Source organism: Haliotis asinina, chromosome 14, assembly GCF_037392515.1.
Source record: "Haliotis asinina isolate JCU_RB_2024 chromosome 14, JCU_Hal_asi_v2, whole genome shotgun sequence".
Taxonomy (NCBI): domain Eukaryota; kingdom Metazoa; phylum Mollusca; class Gastropoda; order Lepetellida; family Haliotidae; genus Haliotis; species Haliotis asinina.
In genome coordinates, this window is record NC_090293.1 from 16,967,197 (window position 1) to 16,991,188 (window position 23,992).

The 23,992-nt window shown below is 37.5% G+C and overlaps 1 protein-coding gene across 4 annotated transcripts in view; it reads left to right on the top strand.

Moving 5' to 3' along the window:
• The first annotated feature begins 322 nt into the window (after positions 1–322).
• LOC137262300 (oxysterol-binding protein-related protein 8-like) overlaps positions 323–23,992 on the top strand; it is a 128,053-nt gene continuing 104,383 nt past the window's right edge. The window contains exons 1-2 of one of the 4 annotated variants that reach the window (XM_067800117.1): positions 323–402; positions 12,522–12,719. In XM_067800117.1, the coding sequence (XP_067656218.1) occupies positions 12,575–12,719 (145 nt within the window). In that variant the 5' untranslated portion in view covers positions 323–402; positions 12,522–12,574. Of the gene's footprint in view, positions 403–539; positions 598–12,521; positions 12,720–20,335; positions 20,618–23,992 lie in introns of those variants that run through there. The other 3 variants (XM_067800118.1, XM_067800123.1, XM_067800119.1) reach the window with 3 other exon arrangements.

Consider the following 23,992-nt stretch of genomic DNA (forward strand, 5'->3'; position numbering starts at 1 on the left):
TCTTTAATGCTGTGTTTTCTGTTTGCGTCCACAAAAAATATAAACGTGGAGATGTCTGCCTATCACGTGAGTAGATGGGATCAAATAGCGTCTTACAGTATTTTTTATGTAATACAGGTCTGTCTGACAGTTTTTAGCATGTAATGTTTATGATGCTGTTAAAGAAACAGTGGGTTCATTTGCTATATATAGATAGTCTGGTTTCTGGTAGCAATAAAAACGTACTGACATCAAAAGCCTGTAACTGAATGCAGCACGGAAATGTTTTGTCGACCGTCACCAAGTCTAGATATTTTCCCGGTTTTCCCGATCCGGCTGCGATGATCATCAAACTTCCGGTATTTTGGAAATGGTCAAAATCCGACGTCGAATACTGATACGGAATCATTTTATGAAACCTCTGTAAGTATTTTGCCACTTACTACTACTTATCACTTCATAGCTTGCACCTGTATAGGTGAAATGATATTTGCTTGCGATTTACTGCTTGTTTCAGCGGACAGACTGTCCGTTTTTTTTTTAATAGGGCGACTCAAATCTGCGAAGCGGGTGATCAGATGATCTGTCTGTCAGTGCCGTGGGGATTTAAATGATATCGTAAGTGTCTAACGTTTGGAAGCTGTATTTAAACCAAGTCAGTCCCTACCCATATTACATGATGGCATTGACAGTCAGAAGCCTGAAGTGACATTGATTTTATCTGGTAAACAGGGCCATTTTGGTAGATTCTTGTCAGAAGTCGATGTCAACGTGATCAATACTTGAGTATTGGATTCCTCGCACATTACGAAACCAACAGCTGTCTGCAAGTGCAGTTAATATCTGATGTAATAACACATGTGGGCTTCAGAGGAATGCATATTAATGTTATTGTAGCTCACTTACTAAAGTAATTTCTGGGCTTGATCATATTCGAATATTAAATTGATCTAGGGTGCATAAATTGCCAAATTATGTAATCAGCTTATGTTTTTTTCCCCATGATTTACACTAGTCTGTTGATGAAGGTAGGTATTTAGATGACATATTTGCAACCATTGATTGTGTAGAATGTTATTTATACTGAATGAATGTTTTGTTACTAGATATATATGTGTATATGTGTCTGTAGTGAGAGGTTACTGCAGTTGCATGCTCCAGTCCCTCCTGGATTCCGTGATTCCACAGTTACAGAAAAACTCGCGGAATTTACCTTTCCATGCAGAGAAACGTCTGGTCTGCGGAAAACACATTTTCCTGCAGAATCCCTGCAGAGTTTTCCACTTTTCTGCCGCAGAATTTGCTTGCTTTAAAAGTTGAGTGAAAACTGACTGACAGCCAAAATGAAAAGTAGAGCTAATGTCAAAAGTAGGATGGGTTATACACATAAAATGAACTGACATATTTACTGTGACAACATTTCCAAAGTTATAATGGTTAAAGATACTTTATTAATGAAGCAAGTTTTAGATATCTTTCAAATGACATTTGATGAATTATTATTCGACACTGCAATTACATTCTCAAAATCGATAATTTTGAAAACTGAAATTGTTTCAGATTTTATTTAAACATAAAATTGTTATTTGCATGAAACCTGAAGTTGTTTGTCCACATCAAAGTTACGAGTGAGAACTTTCAGCGAGTGTTTAATTCTCAAACACAGAAAAAGGTGTCATCAAACTTGCTCAAGATGTGATGTGTACTGTCCACTTAACCTTATAGCTGTGTTTGAGAACTATTAAGGTCTGTATAATGTTTTTTTCTAAATATTGTAACCACAGAATGTGTTGCAGAATATTGAAAAATAGGGTGCAGAATTTGCTTTAATTTTTGGAGGGACTGATACTCCCCAGGAAGCTGAGAATAGAAATTTAGTATACAGTGATCTATTGACAGATGATAATACACTTTCAGCATACATTGTCAGCATATTGCAAACAGATTATATCAGATTTTGTGTTTACCCTCTCTATAGCAAGCTAGGCTTTATGTGTCACAGAGGCATTGTGACTACACAGATGGCTTATGTTAAGATAAAGATATCTGTTAGTGACATCTTTTGCAATTGTTCATGCAACAATCAAGAACACAACCAATGTTCATAATCTTCCAATAACCACTTGTTGATGGTTGATAAATATGGGCTTGATGAGGATAGTTCTACTTTTATCAAAGAGTGTTGACATGTTTGATATCAAAGGGCATGAGGGTGAGAGTCTATGTCATGAAAAGTCATTCTTCTTCCGTTTTCAATGAAAAATGTACATCTCTGAACATGGTACTGTCATTTGACTTGCTGTGTACTTGTAGCGATGTCATAGCATTATGATGTCATTGAGTTCATGACATCAACTTAGCATTATCAGAATCTGTATGTCAAATGATATATCCTAGGAGACACACACAAGCAATATCTCCTTTGAAACACAGTTTTGGATGATTAATCGCATATATTTGGACACAACATTCGCCCATCACATAAAACCATGTTCATTATGTTTTTATTATTGTATTTCATCAGAATGATAAAAGTGAAGATCCTGGTTAGAATATCAGCAACCCATGCTTGTCATAAGAGGTGACAAATGGAATAGGGTGACACATGGCATTGTATCTCAGTTGTACAGCTAGGTGCTCATGATTTTGATCAATGGATTGAGTTTGGACCAGACTCAAGTTTTTACAGATCACCGCCACATAGCTGGAATATTGCTGAGTGCGATGTTAAACAACAAACAAAAACCTAAAACATAAACATGATTTGTTTTGAATGTTAAAAATTACATTTGTGAACAAAACAGTGACTTTTTCCAAATGTTCCTCTAAAGGGCACTCAAATCAAATGGTAGATCCCTCTGTGCCATTGTACTAGGAAATTTTGAGGCTTAAGTGGTTGTAACACCTATATTTATGACTATCGTAATGGCACCCTTGCACAGAAAGTGCTACATTTCCTCATGGTCAAGCACCCATATTAGCACTTCCTTGTTCATACCAGTTGACATTCCAGTAAGATTGTGGATCTCCAGCAACCAAATATTTTCACATGAGGTTACTGTCAAGACTGGATGGTCCGACACTCTAAATTAGCCCTTAGTCCTAGACTCATCGATTTGTACTCATGTAGATTCTCTGTCCTCCCCAGGTTTGTTTTATTTAGCATGTTTAGAGACTGCAATGGTACATCCTTGATATTTCCAATGTATACGCTCCGATAAGCCCTGGCTTTACCCTGGATGCATTTACCTCCCTTGGCTGGCCTTTTATCCAATTGCATATGTTTCTTCGAAGTTTTGTCCCTATTTATTCGTCTGTATGATTTCCACGAAAATCTGAGATTGCGACCGCTATCTTTGTTGACCACTGTTCACACTGGCAAGCTTAATTGTAACGGTGACTTCTCTGATTGGCTACTGTGAGAATGCGGAGTCAGCAAAGGGAGGTAATAAAATCATAGATACATCCAAGGTATAGTGGAGATCCATCGGAACCAGAGACCATATACTGATATATGGTCTCTGATCGGAACATATACTCAGGAGATATTGAGGATGGCTATGGTATAGCTGGACCTATTGAAGCGTCAAACAAAATAAATATAAAAACTTTATTTCTTATTCATATCACTTCACAGTTTTTCAATGTCGAATGTAGATATTATTTATATGTGTCTGGACACCAGTTGACAACAGTCCAGGGTCATTTATAAGTTTATTAAAAATGTAAAGTTGGTGAAAACAAACTTTTGAGCTTGCATGTCACTAGTTGGATTTTGTTTTTCCCCTACTTGACATATAACAGTACCACGGTTCTTGACATTAAGTTATGATACTGTTACCAAGGTTACCCTTTCACACAACCATGAAGATGATGACAGTTACATTACGTTTGACTAGGTAGTCAGTATGGGATCACTATATGCTGTAGTAGTACAGAGTATGGAGGCATATAGTAAATTATATCATCAGTGTGATAGAAATGGATAAAGTATACCCAGAGTATTTCCTCTCTGTTATGACTTGATTCTTGAAAATTAACCCACAGGGGTGCTGCTGAAGGAATATTGCAATCACTGTCTCTGATCACTCACTCACTTATACAGGATAGAAGAAGTTGTTATCCATAAAGAATGTATATGGAGATGTTGTTCTTTGTAAATACGTGTACATGATCTCTGCATTTGCATTCAGTCCAATATTTGGAGCCCTGCATTAGACCCTACTCTCTGCATACTAAATCCGTAAATTCTGGGTGAGACGAGTCTTATTTTTGGTTTTATGGATTTTTGTCTTCAGAAAACCTATATATGATGACAGAAGCCTTGAATTAAAATTTGATTTTTAAGGGTTGTATTTTCCTTTTTTACGAGGGCTATTTGTACGAGGGGAGGTCAGTAAGTTTTGAGCCTTGCATAGAAAAACACAAAATATTGGTATGAACCACATTTATTTTTCAACATAGTCCCCTTGTGAGTCAAGACACTTGATGCATCTTTTCTGCCAGGTGCTGATGCCATCTCTGTAGAATGTGCCATTTTGGTCCTCAAACCAAGCCTCAGTAGCAGCAATAAGCTCATCATCATCCTGAAATCTACGACCACACAAGTGTTTCTTGAGATTTGGGGACAGATGGTAATCACTTGGTGCCAGGTCTGGAAAGAAGTGGGGATGCGGCAAGATTTCGTACCCGCATTCCTGGACAGCAGTGGTTGCAACGCGAGAGGTGTGTACTGGAGCATTGTCTTGATGTAGAAGAATACCATGTCTGATCTTGCCCCGGCGCTTCTCCTTGATTGACTGTCGCACTTGCCTCAACAAGTTAGCGTAATATTCCCCATTCATTGTTGATTTGTTCTTCCTTTTGGTAAGTAATCTATGTGGATGACGCCTTTGCTATCCCAGAAGACTGTCGCCATTACCTTCTGCACTGATCTGGAGGCTTCAAACTTTTTGGTCCTGGGAGAAGTGACATGTTTCCATTCCATGGATTCTTGTTTGCTCTCAGGATCATAGCGGTGGATCCAGGTTTCATCACAGGTTACTAGCCTAAAGTGAAAATCTTCTGGACTCTTGTTGTATCTGGTTAGCATGGAGTTGCTTATGGTGACCCTTGTTTGTTTCATTTCACCTTAAGCATTCTTGGCACCCATCTTGCGCACACCTTAGACATGACAAGATGTTCATGAAGAATTGTCTCGATGGATCCGTGTGAAATGCCTGTGGTCTCCTCTAACTCGTGGAGTGTGATTCGACGATTTTCCAGCACAAGTCTATGCACTCTGTCAATGTTTTCCTGACTAGTGCTTGTTGTTGGGCGACCTGGACGGGGGTCATCTTCAAGACTCACTCTACCATGCTTAAATTCATTGACCCATCGTTTGATGGTAGCAGATGAAGGGGAAGACTTCCCATAAACTGCTGAAAACCTTTCTTCAATGTTCTTCGCCGAGTTTCCTTCAAGAACTAAAAACTTAATTACTATTACTCTATACTCAGTTTTATTCATTTTCACTGCCATGAGGGGGGGCTCTTTCTGTCAATGTGAGCTGTTCAATAACTTCTGAGAGTAGGATACCAAAACTTATATATCACATCAGCTACACCCCAAGGTTCAATGTCGTACCATAGGCTGTGACACCTGGGTATGAAAAATGCTCAAGGCTCAAAGCTTATTGACATCCCCTCGTATGTAAGGTATACTGTTCTGCCAGTTAATTACAATGGAAAAATTCAGTTCAACTCATATATTTTTGTTATCAAAAATTCCGGTTCTGAGAAAATACAATGCAATACTCATCATTTGAAATGCATATTTCAGTATACTGGTATACTGGTAATACCATGTAGTCCTACTCAACATCCCTTTACATAGTTTACAAGTCATAATCTTGTGGGCCACACTATTTTGTATGGTTATCCTGTCACTTGTTGTAAGATACAATATCAATGCTCAAAATTTATGGATCACTGTTTTGGCTGTAAATATTTATTAATTGTCTCTTTGCTCTTTTTTGCTGTATTTAAATAAAATTTGCAACTTAGAATGATGGATACCCACGATTACAAGTACGTTTTGGCATCAGAATTCGTGTAAATCTAATTCACTTTATCAGTGTATACTGGTTACACACTTGATGATGAAGATGAAGGCCTAAGAACCTCTCCACATCGTTTTTGTCAGTGGGTTAGAAATCAACATAGATCAGTAGTATTTTATCTACATGTACACAGTTTAAACTGTCATGGTAAAAACATTCAGAAGTTTCCTTGCTACATCTTAAGTGAACAAAAACCATTAATTTACTCCTCAGTCGGCTTGGTGATGTTTAATTCATAAATATGACCCCCAACAGATCTATTTGCCACCGTCCTGGTACTTGATATACATTTATTTATGTAATTTGCTATTGATACCGCTTGTGTATGTTTTCTATTGCGCATTGTTATCGGTTCATTAAAGTTATTATTAACAGTTAAGTAATTACGTGCATGACAAACTAATGATATTAATAATTAACTGTGCATCTAATTAAACTACCACTCCTTGTTACCCACACTGACAGATCTTGTTTGTTCATGTGCCAAGTGTAATGGGTATAGTATTGATTGCCAAATGTATACTACTCAAAAATGGTTAAGGACCATCCAGTACTATAGATAATCTCTGGTGAGAAAGCAATTAGTGGTTTGAAAAAATCAAGATGTTCTGAAAATTTTGAGTACTCTATGACATATTTACTGTTGTAGCCATGATTGTACAGAGATGAGGGTTTTTCATGGATCAGCAGAATTCTGTAGACTTGCTAATGCAAGGGTCTATCTGGTGAATTGCCCTAAGATCCCTGACTCATTTTCCTGTCTTTTCACTCATACCCTTTCTCATCCCTGGTTATGTGAGAGGTGGGTAGCCCTTACCTTGTTTGAGTAGTATAACTGATTAAAATTGGAAAAGAAATCACTATAAACAATGTATGTATTGATTAAGTGAAAACCATTTGTTGATCATGTTTATCAGGCATTAAAATGATTGGCTCCCAAATCCCTGTGCCTCGACCAGTAAGAGTTGACCTAGAAACTGCATGTAATATATATAGGTATATCCCATGTAGATTGCACTTATGTAATCGCATAAGCAAGGTAGCCAGGTATTTCATTATCACAGATCAAGCATAGCTTCATTAATACCTATCTCAGCCAAATTCAAGAAATGTGCACAAGATTAAGCTATTTGCAAAATGAACACTGTAGGTGGTATATGGTGCTAGCTATTGATTCTGTTCATGGGAGAAACTTGTAGGTTTCAAATCAATGAACAATGTGACAGATGTTTGCTTGGGGTTGTGTTGTACCCTGACTGGTTCATTGCGCTATACAAGCTAGCTGTGCTGTTCTCGTACATATTGAGCTGTCTCCGTCTTGTAGTGGTAAGATATCTCCCAATTTGGCAACCAGTCACATGCCTTGAGGTTATGGAAGGATGCATCAATAATTTTGTCTCATTCTGTTCATGGTTGATTGACATTTGAGCATTTGGCCTGTATTGAAGGACTGGTAATATTCAATGTTATAGATGAAATATGTTGTAGATTTTGATAAAAACGTCTTATATTTGTCGGAATTAGCATGCCAATATCAGTTACCTGTCAGGTGAGTGAGCGAGTGAGTTGAATGTGTTTTTATGCTGCTTTTAGTGATATTCCAGCAACATCACGGCAGGGGACACCAGAAATGGGTTTCACACATTGTGCCGGTGTGGAGAATCAAACCTGTGCTTTTGGCGTGACAAGCAAACTATTTAACCAGCCTACCCCACAGCCCCAACTGTCATGTGATACGGTTTGTGAAAGCACTGGAGTACCTTGATGGTGTAGTGATTAGAGTGTTTGCTTGGAAGGCTTGATGTTTGTGGTCCAATCCCCAGTTGGGTCATAGAAATAAAGAAAGTATTTGTTGTTGCCCTGTCTGCTGCTCAGCATAAAGGAGTGAATTACTGAGCGAGTTAGTGATTTTATGCCGCTTTTAGGAATATATAAAAAATATCATGGAGGGGACACAAGAGTGGGCATGACATCGGCATGGAGATGATGACTTGAGTGAGTGAGTGAGTTTGGTTTTACGCCGCTTTTAGTGATATTCCAGCAATGTCACACCAGAAAATGGGCCTCACTCGTTGTACCCATGTGGGGAATCGAACCCGGGTCTTCGGTGTGACGAGCAGACGCTTTGGCCACTAGGCTACCCCACCACCCGATGACTTGAGAATCAGTGTAATGTGTGAGAGTGAGGTACTCATGTCAAAGTTCACTATTGGATCTCAGTATGCAAACACATTGCTGTAAAAGTGCATGAAGCTTGATCTTGATATTGACCCTTATTTCAGCTGACTTCATTTAGATTGCAACTACAGTGGACGCTGTCAAAACCAGAAGCTGTCCAATCTGGCTAGTTGTCAACACCGGCATAAAATCTCAGTACCGTTGCTTGTTACATTTATCATCATTTATAACCTCTGCAATTTGGCAGCTGCCAATTCCAGATCTCGCCATGAAATGAACTGCCCAAATATGGACGAAATGGTATGGTGGTATGTAAGATACTAGTTGATGAAATGATATGGTAGTCTGTAAAATACTAGTTGATGAAATGATATGGTAGTCTGTAAAATACTAGTTAATGAAATGATATGGTAGTATGTAAAATACTAGTTGATGAAGTGATATGGTAGTCTGTAAAATACTAGTTGATGAAATGATATGGTAGTCTGTAAAATACTAGTTGATGAAATGATATGGTAGTCTGTAAAATACTAGTTGATGAAATGATATGGTAGTCTGTAAAATACTAGTTGATGAAATGATATGGTAGTCTGTAAAATACTAGTTAATGAAATGATATGGTAGTATGTAAAATACTAGTTGATGAAGTGATATGGTAGTCTGTAAAATACTAGTTGATGAAATGATATGGTAGTCTGTAAAATACTAGTTGATGAAATGATATGGTAGTCTGTAAAATACTAGTTGATGAAATGATATGGTAGTCTGTAAAATACTAGTTGATGAAATGATATGGTAGTCTGTAAAATACTAGTTGATGAAATGATATGGTAGTCTGTAAAATACTAGTTGATGAAATGATATGGTAGTCTGTAAAATACTAGTTGATGATTACAACACTTTGTATTTCTTGGCACAAATTTTGAACAGTGAATATTACTTTGCTTCCCAGGGGACACAGTATGTGTAATTTTCGGCTTCCATCCTATACATTTGTGCTCACTGGACACACATCTCAGCATTATGTAAAACCATGCTTGTTTTCCTTTGTAATCTTTATCTGGACAAGTTCAGATAACTTAATTATCTGGCAAAGTAGGAAATACATCTCACGATATTGTGTTGGCCATTCGCGTGATCACTGTGTTAGAGGTTTTGCTTGAAAGTCTCAGAGTCGTCATGCTTAGATTTAATTGGTTACCATGGTTACTGAATTAACAACAGATCTGCAGATATTTGCAAAATTTATCAAACTAAATTGACATTACTCAATTAATTTTGAGTTGCTTGCAAATGGCATTGTACAAAAAGTTCAAGAATACATCTTGAAAACCCAACAGTTAAACATCATTCTGTAATTAACCAATGTATGTTTGTGTACCTCAGTTCTCATTGGCTCAAAACATTAACTCGATCTTAACTTATTAAGGCAAAAGACCATGATGATAATCATTCCATGTTCCTTCCACCTCATTACTATAATCAAAGCTGTTCCTGTTGTAGCCGGAAGGGTAGAGGGATTTAGAACAAAAAAGTGGCTGTGTGGTGCGGAATTTCACAGTGCTGATGGTATCGTGGATAAGTGTCAGAATTCATGGTTTCAACCATTCCCGTTAGTTATAAACATGATTAAAATGTACCATAAATTTTGAATGAGAAATTCTTAGTTTCAAGTCAGATTTGAAGCCTGGTGTGTATATATTAACCAGGTTTATGACAGAGATTGGAATTACCTCCTCTTCATTTGATTTGGCTGAGGAGGAAAATAGCCATCCTCTTTATTGTTGACAATGCATAATTAATTTCTATTACACTTTTGCATATAATTACTTATAAGCCTTACAGTTGGTTTTATACTAATGCAATCCTGTAAAAATGGTTGCCAACTATTGCAGTACTATAAAATAGTTTCCAACCATTGCAATGCTATAACATAGTTGCCAACTATTGCAGTGCTGTAAAATAGTTGCCAATTATTGCAATACTGTGAAATAGTTGCCAACTATTGCAGTGCTATAAAATAGTTGCCAACTATTGCAGTGCTGTGAAATAGTTGCCAGCTATTGCAGTGATAATAGCTGCCAATTATTGCAATACTATTAAATAGTTGCCAACTATTGCAGTGCTATAAAATAGTTGCCAACAATTGCAATGCTCTAAAAATAGTTGCCAACTATTGCAATACCATAAGATAGTTTACAACTACTAGTATTTAAATAGTATAAAATAAATGACATCTACTGAAATACTGTGCCAGTTGTGTGGAGTGATAAAGCAAGGCATGTTTAAGATTAACTCTAAGCAATCAGTGAATATGTTTGTTGTGTCTCTAATTAGCTATGCATATTTTAGCTAAAATATTCATAGCAAATGGCAAGGATAATTTAACAGTTTGTAATACATGTCAGTCTGTTGTAACATGTTCATTTTAAACAGACTTTACTGTACTGCAATGGCCATTGTTAAAAACTCTCAGTAGGCTCCCCTAGTTACCATGGCAACTGAATAGTTTTTATGGTCATATGACTGACTACTGCTGCGAACTCACAATTTTATACGTATGTTGTAGTCTGGTGTTGAGTGTTTATTGATGAGCAGGTGTTTTACTGATTTTATATATGCTTTTATGATCATTTACTGGATTTGTTAATTGATCACTGTGTCTATGTTGGAATAATGATAGCTGGTTTGTGGTCATATAGTCAGATCATGTCGACTGCTATTGAAAGGACGAGGGCCCTTAATTATTATTATCATCAAGACATTCATGGTATCCTTGTATTTCTGAAGCCCCTCCCTCTCCCCCCCCCCCCCCCCCCCCCCCCCCATAGTTTGGCTGTTGTAATCCCATTAGAATTGGATCTAAGTACCCACTACTGCTGAACACAGACTCCAGAACATTCTGTTTGTCATGTCAGTGTGCCCTGAAAGTGTCACTTGCCAGATAAGGAAAGTCAGTCAGTTCCAATCTAATCAGCAGACCTGGAAATGTTAAATCTGAGTACTGTGGTCTACATTATGACCTGTGAGACTTATCATGTCAAAATCAGCTTTCTGTTTGTGGGATAAATGGAAAATATTTTCAGATTGCCCACTGGAAGTACTGCTATACAATGTCAGCCATCTGTTTGACATTTTAAGATGTTCCTTTGTTTAGTTTTAAAATATTTCACCAAGAGATTTGTCAAAATATTTTTAAAAGTATAGACTGGAATTAAAGTAGTCAGTCTGAACTTAGTAATGTTAAGCATGTAAAGCACTGCTGCCGCCTGTTCCGCTCAAACGCAGACTGATGAATTGCAGTCCAACTCGAAAACTAAAAAAACTGTATAATTCTCAATAAACCACTGATCATAATCAAAACATCATACCTGAGTTTTTTGCATAATTTTTGCCCAATTTTAAATACAAGAAGTTGTTTCACAGACTGTCTTTAAAATATTGACACAGTTCACTATTTATTATGAGTGCAGAGAAGGACACAGCCATGTGTTCAAGAAGCACGTGCACATTAGTGCAGAGAAAGTTATTTAATCATTAACCTGTGCTGTACCGCCTCAATGTTTTCTCATACACCTGGCTGTCCCTTTCTCTGCTTTCCTCCCTTGTAACAGTGAGTGAGTTTAGTTTTACGCCATACTCAGCAATATTCCAGCTATATGGCGGCGGTCTGTAAGTCAGCGAGGGTGACCACCCAATCCTGTTAGTCACCTCTTACGACAAGCATAGTCTCCTATTATGGCAAGCATGGGTTGCTGAAGACCTATTCTACCCCGGGACCTTCACGGGTTCCATGTAACAAAATAGTGAACTGTGTTAATATTTTAATGATAGATTGTTAAACATCTTGTGTATTTTTAGGACAAACAATTCTGCAAAAACCTCACAGAGTTGGTATGATGTTTTGATTATGATCAGCATTTCATTGAGTATGTAATGTTTATTAGTTTTCGACCTAGATTGCAATTTTTTTGGTTCGCTTTTGAGCCAAGCGTTCTATATCTGATTGTCTTATTTCAGAGAAAAGTCTTGAGACTTCTGTTTAGTTACCGTGAACCTAATCTAATTTTAATGAAATTCACTGTTTGTCAACTGAAATATCAACACTTGAAGTTTTGAAATTATTAAGGTAATTCAGTAAATTCATTCTGAATAATGTTTTGTTTGTGAGAGCTGGGATAAATTTGGAGGAGAACCCAACACATAGCAATACATGCCCTGGATGCTACCTTCTTCAGTCACCTGGTGAAAATGTTTTTTGCAGGTGATATTTTGTGGACATAAGATTGAATCAAGACAGTGTAACACTGTGCTGTGATGGCCAGATCGGGTAGTTTCGGCGACTCCCGCGATCTAGACGCAGCTATTCAGGATATCGGAATGCATCACAAAAGCCCTAGCACAGGCACCATGTCACTCATCGGTTCTGGGATGGCTATTGGCAGGGACCACCACCACACAGGTAGGAACTTACCTGTAGCAAGTAATCAAGGGGTTATCTCAAAACATGCTTGGAGAATTAATGTGGACAAGGTTGTTTTTGAAGTTTTGTAGATTAATTGCTATAACGTTTTATCTTTTTTGAGAAGGAACTCTCAGAAATATTCATTTGCAAGATTGTTTTAGTCTACTGTCTGAATCATATGACATTATTTCAGTAGATTTTGATATTGAGATGGATATCCATTTTGGCAGAGATGGAACTGAAAGAAGATTGACTCGACTCAAAGAACTCAAAACAGATTTGTGTGCTCTTATCGCAGAGAAAAAGAAGGAAAATAAATTATAGATATTTTGAGACAGCCCTTTCTGAGATTTTGTTAATGTTTTAGGATTTTTCTTTCAGCATGGTCCCAGTTGGGGGAACAATGTTTAAACACATTTTTTTCAGTGAATCATTCATTATTTTTCAACAGAGCACTGCGGGAGAAAAATAGTGTAACGTTATGTCACCAGTGAAACTTTCCTACTGATGATTGGGCAGACGGCCAGTCGGCAGAAAATGCCAGAGAATTAGAAGGAATGATCAAATGAATTTTTTCTGTTAATATACTTTTTTAATCAGACGAGTGCACACTATTCCACTTTTATTTGAAAACACAAATAGCCAACAGGGAAGGTAATTGATGCACAGACTTTGCAGATTATTTTTTAATGCTTTGTCTTACAAAAGCTGTGTTTGAGTGCAAAATATTAGGATCACTGTGAGTCTGCAGTTTTGCACACATGTCTGAAGTCAGATTCCAGTGGAAGTTCTTTCTGGCGTGGAACATTACAAGTGTAGTCAGCTGTAATGGTTAATGTATGAGGAACAGTTTTAATGCATATAAGACACAGGTGGCCCAGATCTGAAGTAATGCCATGGATGCTTCCTGTGGACCAGACTCAGACAGCTGACCTTGAGTTTGAGCCACAGTATGCCATGATTGTTTCTTTGTTCTCAGCGTTACCACTGTGTTCCTGACTTTACCCAAATGCTATTCATATCTGACGTGCATCCTTTCAGGCTGTCCTCTGAACTGATAAGAATTGTCTGTTTCACTAATTTGCTCATGAGAGAAGAATCAGTTGAAAAATATACCATGGAGAAGTCATTTGAGAACATAGCCCAAGGTAGAAATTGGTTGAAGAGAACAAGGGGAAGTCAGTTGAAAAGATAGATCAAGTAATTGAAATGATAGACAGAGGGAAAGCCAGTGAAAAGATAGACAGAGGGAAAGCCAGTGAAAAGATAGACAGAGGGAAAGTCATTGAAAAGATAGACAGAGGGAAAGTCATTGAAAAGATAGACAGAGGGAAAGTCATTGAAAAGAAAGTCATTGAAAAGATAGACAGAGGGAAAGTCATTGAAAAGATAGACAGAGGGAAAGCCAGTGAAAAGATAGACAGAGGGAAAGTCAGTGAAAAGATAGACAGAGGGAAAGTCATTGAAAAGATAGACAGAGGGAAAGTCATTGAAAAGAAAGTCATTGAAAAGATAGACAGAGGGAAAGTCATTGAAAAGATAGACAGAGGGAAAGCCAGTGAAAAGATAGACAGAGGGAAAGCCAGTGAAAAGATAGACAGAGGGAAAGCCAGTGAAAAGATAGACAGAGGGAAAGTCATTGAAAAGATAGACAGAGGGAAAGTCATTGAAAAGATAGACAGAGGGAAAGTCATTGAAAAGAAAGTCATTGAAAAGATAGACAGAGGGAAAGTCATTGAAAAGATAGACAGAGGGAAAGCCAGTGAAAAGATAGACAGAGGGAAAGTCATTGAAAAGATAGACAGAGGGAAAGTCATTGAAAAGATAGACAGAGGGAAAGTCATTGAAAAGAAAGTCATTGAAAAGATAGACAGAGGGAAAGTCATTGAAAAGATAGACAGAGGGAAAGCCAGTGAAAAGATAGACAGAGGGAAAGCCAGTGAAAAGATAGACAGAGGGAAAGCCAGTGAAAAGATAGACAGAGGGAAAGTCATTGAAAAGATAGACAGAGGGAAAGTCATTGAAAAGATAGACAGAGGGAAAGTCATTGAAAAGAAAGTCATTGAAAAGATAGACAGAGGGAAAGTCATTGAAAAGATAGACAGAGGGAAAGCCAGTGAAAAGATAGACAGAGGGAAAGTCATTGAAAAGATATGCAGGAATGGCCATTGAAAGGATAGACAAGGGACATCACTGAAAGGACAGGCCAGAGGAAGAATTCATTGAAAAGATATGCAGGGGAGGCCATTAAAAAGACAGACATGGGAAGCCACTGAAAAGATAGACAGAGGGGGAGTCATTGTAAAGATTGTCAGCATGAAAGGAGCGGGAAGTCATTGAAAAGAGCGGGGAAGTCATTGAAAAGATAGATCATGGAGGATGTCTTTTTGGAAGTTAGACCAAGGTAGAAGTCAGTTACAAATACCTACCGAAGGCACTTTGAAGGGAAAGAAAGGCAATGCCAGACAATATTGTAATGTGTGACAAACTATATGAAACATTTGTATATTTTATCAGTGTAGAGTGATATGTTTGTAATCTAATCATGTCATAAGATGTGTAGAAACATGACCCAAGCTATGTCATATATACTGTTTATCAATTAGCCATGTCATAGAATTTAGTCATGTGATAACAGTATGGAAATATGACCTGTACTGTAATGCATATATTCTTCATCAATGAAGAATGAATTTATATTTTTATGACATGACTATATTACAACCATGGTATAACATGACCTGTTATAGCATACATTTATTGCTCTGTAGTGATCACAGCTTGTACAACATGTACAGTATTCTTGTATGCAAGACACAAATCACTGCAGTAATCCCATACTTTAGCAAATGATTCCAGTCCTATGTGAGCTCCTGATGACTCATCTATTAGTTTTAATTAAGACCGCAGCGATTCACCTAGCCCCTGATTCAATTTGATTTTCGATACTGGACCCACAATTTGATCATATTTTATTTGATTCCTCATACAAGTAAAAACATCAGATTTCATTTAGCTGTCAGAGTCAGCTTTTTGGGGGTGAAATCCACTGACAACTTGTCTACTAACAATTCTTACTGGATAATTAGGCCGATGTCAACAAATCACATTTCGCTATATTTCAGCACTTGAAACCATTCCGGATTGGGTCAAAATTACATTCTGGCAGTGTGGAAATAATTAAAATAATTATTCATGTATTGAATCGAAATAATGAATGTTGTTGTTGAAAATCGAAGCCAAGGTGTCAGATTCAATTGAATAAAACCGAATCTTTGCAGCCCTAGTTTTAATTGTAAGTACCCTGCTTGTCACAGAAAGTTTTCAAGTTGATGCCGTTAAAGAAGCTTGTAGTGTCAGTGCTATGGTATTTTCTTGACTGTTTCAATAGTTTTATGACTGGTTGCATCACCTCTTGAAAACTGTAGACTTATTGGTTATCAATATACTCCTACTTCTATGAAGTGACAGCTTGTGAATACTGTACACTACATACTGCAGGGTTGAATACTTTCAAATAAACATTCATAAGCACCACTTCCAATTTCTGTAGGGCTGTTGGGTAGCTTTGTTGTTATGTAGTTCACTTGTCACGCTGAAGAAGGGAGTTGGATTCTCAACTAGTAGAATGTGTGAGGCCCATTTCTGTTGCCCCTGCCATGATATTGCTTGAATATAAAGCGCCATAAAGCCTCACACCCACTCACTCTTTCACTCAGTCAGACAGGATCATGCAAAGACTGCTGGCAGAAAGCTGGAAGTTCAGCATGAGATTTTATGAATAAAAATTTTCAAATTGCAATTAATAAAATATGAATATTACATAAAATAACCCAATTTGGAACGATATAATTCTTTTTCAAATTTGTACTTGTTTTTTAACATTTTTATCCGAGAAAGCTTCCTCAGCTAAAGTCCTGTTCACACTCTGCACTATATGTAATCAGTTGTGCAGCCAATGGTATCTTGCTACTGTGCGTCATGTGCATGTGTGTATACTAGTGGCAGTATCAAACCATAGCAAATTACATTTGGTTTCACATCAGCTAGTTTTATAAGAAATACATTCCTACAACTTGAGTCATGTGGAAATTCTCCAATAGCCTTAGAATTGACTACGTTTTGCCAACAGATATTAGCAATTGGAATTCTCGTGCAAATTCTTAATTCCATTCCTGTTTCGATTGAACATGATCACTAATGCTCCCAGCAAAAAGGTCCTGATTTCCAATATTGGCTGGTATTTGGGAGATTTTTATCACAAAATGAGGGATCCAGTATAATTATATTAAAAAATTGCTGCTCTAAGAATAGATCAACAAGCTTCTGAAAAAATAAAGTTTTTACTCGAAGATACAACTGCATTTACATTGAAAGGGAGACCCACATAACCATGGTGACTATCAAGACAGTTTGTTGATTATGTGGAGCTTCATTTAGGGCTTGAGAGAGGGCCAGGCAGTAAGGGAAAGTAACTAAGTGCTGTTCATGGACTGTGAGTGAGACTGGAATTGGATGACACTGTGAAAATATGCTTCCTTTTAGATCCTGATGATGTACATGCATCATTCTCTCTTTGCATTAAGAGATGAGGCTTTGTGCTCATCCTTGAGTGAGTGAGTGAGAGAGTGAGTTGAGTGAGTGAGTGGGTATGGTTTGAACTGCTTTTGGCAATATTCCAGAAATATCATGGCAGGGGAAACCAAGAATCAGAGACTGAGACGGTCTAGATTCAAACCTATAACTGTGGGTTTGAATCCTAGAGTTTTCTGATCTTTACTTGGTTTCTCAACACAGTGTTTCACGTGTGGGTTTCACCTGAGAGGTAAACATCTAAACATTCTTCACTTTGAGGTTTTTCCTACATCAAGTCCTGCTATCTCCAATGCTAGAGGTCATCCTTGCAATATTTGCCCACTCGGCCAAAACGAACTCACTCGAGCTGAGCATTTTGGAAGCAACCTTCAGGGCAAATAGAAATGACTTTTATTGATAATTCAGGTCAGCATCGTTGGGTGACCTCTCACTGAGCATAATAATTTATGGTTTCATGCTCCATGAATGACTGTAAGACGACCATGATGAAGAAAGGCCAGACTGAAATGGCCAAACGGGTTGAATGGTTGAAATTGATTCAGGAGTGTTTATTATGCCTGAAGACAGATTCACTGTTTTGGTAATCATATTAACACGCACGCACGCACGCACGCACGCACGCACGCACGCACGCACGCACGCACGCACGCACGCACGCACGCACGCACGCACGCACGCACGCACGCATGCACGCACGCACTCACTCACTTTGAGCTTTGAGCTTTGAGCTTTGAGCTTTGTCCAATTTAGAAACCTTTACCAAGGTTACATGTAAGTAGTCTCTCCGTGGTATTGTCAGTAACTATTTGTTTGATTGGTACATGCACTTGGGATCACTATAGGCACTATTGCAGTAGGATTGAGATTAGATCATCATAATTAATTACACGATTAATCAGTGTAATAGAAATGGATTAAGTATTGCGAACAATAAAACCATTGGACATTTTCCTTCCTGTTCATTCTTGAAAATGAAGCTGTCGAAAAATCATGAAGTGCATTCAGTCACTCTCTAAATAACCCTCACTCACTCTACCACTCTAATTTAAACCTACCGTCTGGCTCTCTGAACAATCACAAAGATACAGAGATCAAGCATGAGAGAAGAATTTGTTGAAAAAGTCAGTTCGAAAGACACTCACTCTCATTCACTCACCCACTCAGTCAGTTACTCACCTCTATCATGGACTCGCTTGTATGATATATTTAATTATTCACCAGTTCACTCACTCTTGGATTTAGTAATCATGGACTTGTAATCAGAAGAGTTAAACCAAATAAAAATAACATTTTATGATTGAATTCAATCTATTTAAGTGAATCCTATCATCGTGCATGCGAAATTTAACTCCCTTTTTTGCATAATAAATTATTAATAAAGGTATAGAGTAGTCAAATCAGGTAACAGAATTATACATGATGTGGACTTCATTGATTTTAAATAGAATCTCATTTTTCAAAATGGCATTGCAAAGTTACTGTCATAAACAAGGAAATAATATTGATAATTACAACTCCTTTATTACAGTGAGTGAGTAAAGTTGAGCTTTATGCCGCTTAAGCAATATTCCAGCAATATCATGACGGGGAATACCTGAAATGGGCTTCACATAATGTACCCATGTTGTTAAGTGAATCTGGGTCTTCATTCTGACAAGAGTATGAATTAACCATTAGAATATTTCCCCAAGACGTTATTACAGAGGGTACATTGTTTCACTTTTGAAATGAATGCATTGCCATAAAAGGGATAGAAATTCAAGTTTTTGACTCTCTTGATATAGAGGACTTCATTTCATTTCAATATTTTTGACCTACATAGATCACAAGATAAGCGTCTGTTATATCGGACCAATTTTTGTCAAAATTTTTCACCTACTTAGATCACAAGTAACGCATCTGTATAGTTTTATATTTTTAAAATTTACAAGCATAATATTTAATCCTCAGCTTGAACATAATGAAAAAACAGATCAAGAGTTTATGACTGAATAAATTTGCCATCCATGACCATGTATATGTGACCTTGACACGATTGTAGTTACATAACAGTTGAGCATACAATGGCGTAAGAATTTATTCTCTTGAGTGAGCCAAGAAATAAAAATGTCACAGTCGTTATGCAGCTGACTTAGATTAGTTTTTCATGAATATCATTGTGAACACAACCATGTGTGTGCCACGCTCCAGATTAGATGCAAGTAGAGTACCTTATGTTAGACAAATGTTGATATATATGCAGACTGGCTTGTTTGCTTGAGAAACTGTTCAAATATATTGTAGGATTACAGAGAATAATTCTGTATGTGTATTTCCGAGTGTATGTGTGTGGATATGTGGGGATATGTGTGTTAAGTCTGTGCTTACACGTGTCTGTGTCTGACTGAAGTAGTGAGTGAGTGAGTGAGTGAGTGAGTATAGCTTAAATTCACTAAAATGTCCTCTCAAAAAGTGTAAGCTTTCATCCACGAAGGAAAGTCACTAATGATACTTGAGATTTGGAAGAACATAATCTAGTTTATGAGTGAGTGAGTGAGTGAGTGAGTGAGTATAGTTTCATACCATATTCAAGCAATATTACTGCAAGGGACATCAGAAAAGGATTTCATTAACTCACTTGCTTCATGATATGTCAGTACGAGATGCTACTGCACAGCATCCTTGACTATGTATATCCCTTGTTGTCTGGAGGATACTTTTAATGGTGCTGCATACACTGGTCAGAAGATGCTAAGGACAACACTATCCTCTTATATTAGTAAAGTTTAGATTATGAAAGAATTGCCTGATCCTTAACTGCCTTTGAGTGGTGTGAAATGAAAGAAAGGTCAGACATAATGAAGCCTGCAAAATGAAACCAGCTTCTTGAATGGTAAATTAATTAGTTTGTGAACATGATGAATACTTGAGCCAGTGTACAGTGTAACACTTAGTAATTCTACACAAGTAGAGAGCCCCTTGAGCAGCACTTCGCGTCGACTGCTCGGCAGTGATACAACACCAGCAACAATGTGAGCACTGAGAAAAGCAAGTCAGGGTGAAATGCAGACCTAAGCTAGTCAAGCTGTTCCTCCAGTCCCTCCTCATGGTAATACAGTTATATGGTTGACCCAGTGATCCTTGGGTGATTGACAGCCATCCCTCAAGACTTACCTGTCACTAACGACATGCACACCTGTCGCTTCATCCATTACTCACCTGAGCTGAACTCTTGATAGCGTAGTGTGTTCAAGGACCGGTCACATGATTCAGGTGTTAGCTATGGATGTACTCTCGATGAAGGAGGCTGCTGGGCCAAGGTGGGTGGTGGTTTCTTGTTCATTGAATCTTAATTTCACTCTCCCAATAGGTGTAATAAAGAACAGGCCATGTTTGTTGTACATTTCACGCCAGTTTCACTCTATGACAAGCTTCATGGTTCTTGTTCACTGTTGTGAGGATGAGATAAGACTTGGGCTCTCTGAGCTTGTTTATTTCCTGTAGGTAGCTGTTCTGATGGGAGTTGTAGCATTTATTCCTGTGAATTGTCCTGATCCAGTGCCTGGAATATATGTGTATTTGATGAAAATTTCACAAGTGTGGTGGTGGTGTAGATTTCGTAGATCCTAAGTTTGTCTAGATTTTGTACTCTTCAAGGTTTTCATACTTTTATCTCAGTACAGTAGTTATGCCAGTATGTCAGAGCTTTGAAAGGAAATATTTGGTTTTCAGTAAATGAATAGTCATCGTTTATAAATATCTCTTTCCATGTACATCACAGGAATGACAGTTAATGCCTGTCAGTTGCTTGATAACTAGTCTAGTTTTTGTATTTGAAATGTCTTTTATAGTCTTGCACAAGTCTCTTAGGCAAGGATTAATAGTTTATGTGATTATTTTAAAAAAGTAATAAACAATAGACTGGAATCCTTAATCTACTGTCCCTTTATCCAGACTTGCTTCTTCAAGTTAAAGAATTACTACACATCTGTGAGCTCAGTACAGCCATGGAGCAAGGCTAGGTTTATGTGTGCATGGTCCATTTTTGAATGTGATCAAAAATATGAGAGAGGGTGACAAGATGTTTATCGCAAGACTAGGTTATGTAAACAAATTCCAGTGTCGCGATGATACATTAAGAAACTGTCGATTTCTTTATTGTAATTTAGGTTAGATGTAGGTGTGTTATGACGTCTATTTTGTCTACCCACATGTGACAGACTAATAAGCAGTCAATACCTTTATTGTACTTCCTGGTTATGTGTGAGAATAATGTTGTCAGCAGCCTTTCCTTTACTGTACATCACAAATATGATAGAGTCTTAATCACTTTCTTTCTTGCAAGTCTGGGTTATGTTAGCCTTACTCCAAGTCTGCGTTATGTTGGCCTTGTTCCATTTATTTCTTTTTATTTAGTCTGTCTTATGTTAGCCTTGCTTCACTTTTTGGGGGTTTAGTCTGCCTTATGTTAGCCTTGCTCCACTTTTTGGGGGTTTAGTCTGTCTTATGTTAGCCTAGCTCCACTTTTTGGAGGTTTAGTCTGTTTTATGTTAGCCTTGCTTCAAGTCTGTTCTGAATCATCAGTTCATAAACAGTGGGGAAAGGTCTATGAATTTACAACTTGGGTTATGATATCAATGTTAGTGCCCATACCTAAATGTTGCTTACATGTTACATCAACAGTGAAGAAGTTGTATATTCATAGCCCTTTCCCTGTTGTTCATCACACCAACTGCAGCCAGTATCAAACAAATGACAGGCCCATAAAAAAGTCATTCTGTATGATAAGTAAGTCTAGACTAGCAGTCACTCCAAGAACAAACATGTGTCATAATGACAGCTTGTTCTTAATATTTAATCTGTAAATTATGATGTAATTGTTGAGTAATAAACTTGTCCAAGTCTAAGTTCTGTTGAAGGGGTTGGGCGGAGATAAGCTGATATCATTTATTCTGTCTATCCTTGGTGACATCTGCTGACTCAGCAGTATTGTTCATTCATCAACAGCCTGTTATACCAGATGCACTATCACTGACTCTGGACTCATTGACTGTTGATCTGGTTCACAATCTGTGGCTATGGGTTCAGATCCCAGATGTGGCCTACTTCAAGTTCTGTGTCTGTATAGTTTAACCCATGCTGTGATTTATGTAAACATTTGAAACTAGTCTCACTGTATCTCAGCTGTTGGGGGGTTGTTGATGTAGCCTAATGGTTAAAGCATTGACACATCACACTGAAGACCTGCGTTCGATACCACGCATAAGTACAATGCATGCAGCTTGTCTCTGGTGTTCCCCATTGTGATATTGCTGGGATATTGCTAAAAGTGGCGTGAAATTACACTCGCTCACTTGAGTTGTATTTTCCTTACTCCCCATACTACTGTCATGCTGGAGTTTTAACGAAACATGTATTAACCGTCACAGTGGGAGGCATGATGGGGTAGCATAAGGGTAGCGTAGGGGTATCACGGGCGTAGCATAGGAGTTATTGCTGGAATATAGCTACATTATTACTTATAGCCTCACAAATTCTAACCACTTTCTTTTGAGTTTAAATGAAGTTGTTTGTTTCTGTTAAAACGATTTTTTTTAAAATTTAGCTGAAATTTTGATTTAATTTAATATCTACATCACTTTTGATGCTTTGGGAGAATATTTAACTGATTAAACCATTATAATTCTGTAAATAAACCAAAGTCAGCTTCAAAATTGTCTTAGAGAACAGATCAAATGAGGTAGGGTGTGATAAGGGTTTGTTAATGTGTACATTCATATGTATCTTTATGGAGTAGAATTTTAACTTTTACTTTTATTAAGGACAAAATAATCACTTTTCAACCAATTCTGTATATTGAATACTTATCGTAAGATATACTGAACAAAAATGTTAAGGATGCTACCATATGTATGATATGTATCTTTTATCTTTTGGACATAAAGCATGAGCACACAACTTCATAACATTGCCCATTAAAATGGGCATAATGTCAAGATGAGTGAAACTTTTTGACATTTAAACCAGTGAAGGCCCAAGTTAGAACTGATTTTCAGTAGCCCATCCTGTCATAAGAACCCACTGTTGATCCCATAATTTTCTGGTATAGACTCGCTCATTTACAGTCAACTGCCATATAGCTGGAATGTGGCTCAGTGAATCATAAATCTATACTCACTCACTTTATTATGTGAGATCATCGTTAGTCAAGTAATCATCACATCCTTCAGTTTCATTCAAGTCCACAGATATTGTTTTAGTATTCTCTCAGCCCATTTAGCATAATAGGGTTTGAAAAGGTCTTCATCAAATGCTGCTTGTCGTAATAGTCAAATTTACAAATCAGAAACATTTTACAGAAAACCACTTTATAATAGAAAGATATATAATGAAAAGGAGCCTTGAGAATTTTTTTCATTTTTGGACTTTCTTGGATATATTAGTTTCAGGGTCTTTATGAGAAACTACTCAACAGCAGCTTCAAATGGATGTATAACCCATGAAGGTCCCGGGGTAGAATAGGTCTTCAGCCACCCATGCTTGCCACAAAAGGCGAATCTATTGGAATCAGGTGGTCAGGTTCACTGACTTGTTGACACGTCATCGGTTCCCAATTCACAGATCGATGCTCGTGATCACTGGATTGTTTGAATCAGACTTGATTCTTTGCAGACTGATGCAATATAGCTGGAGCT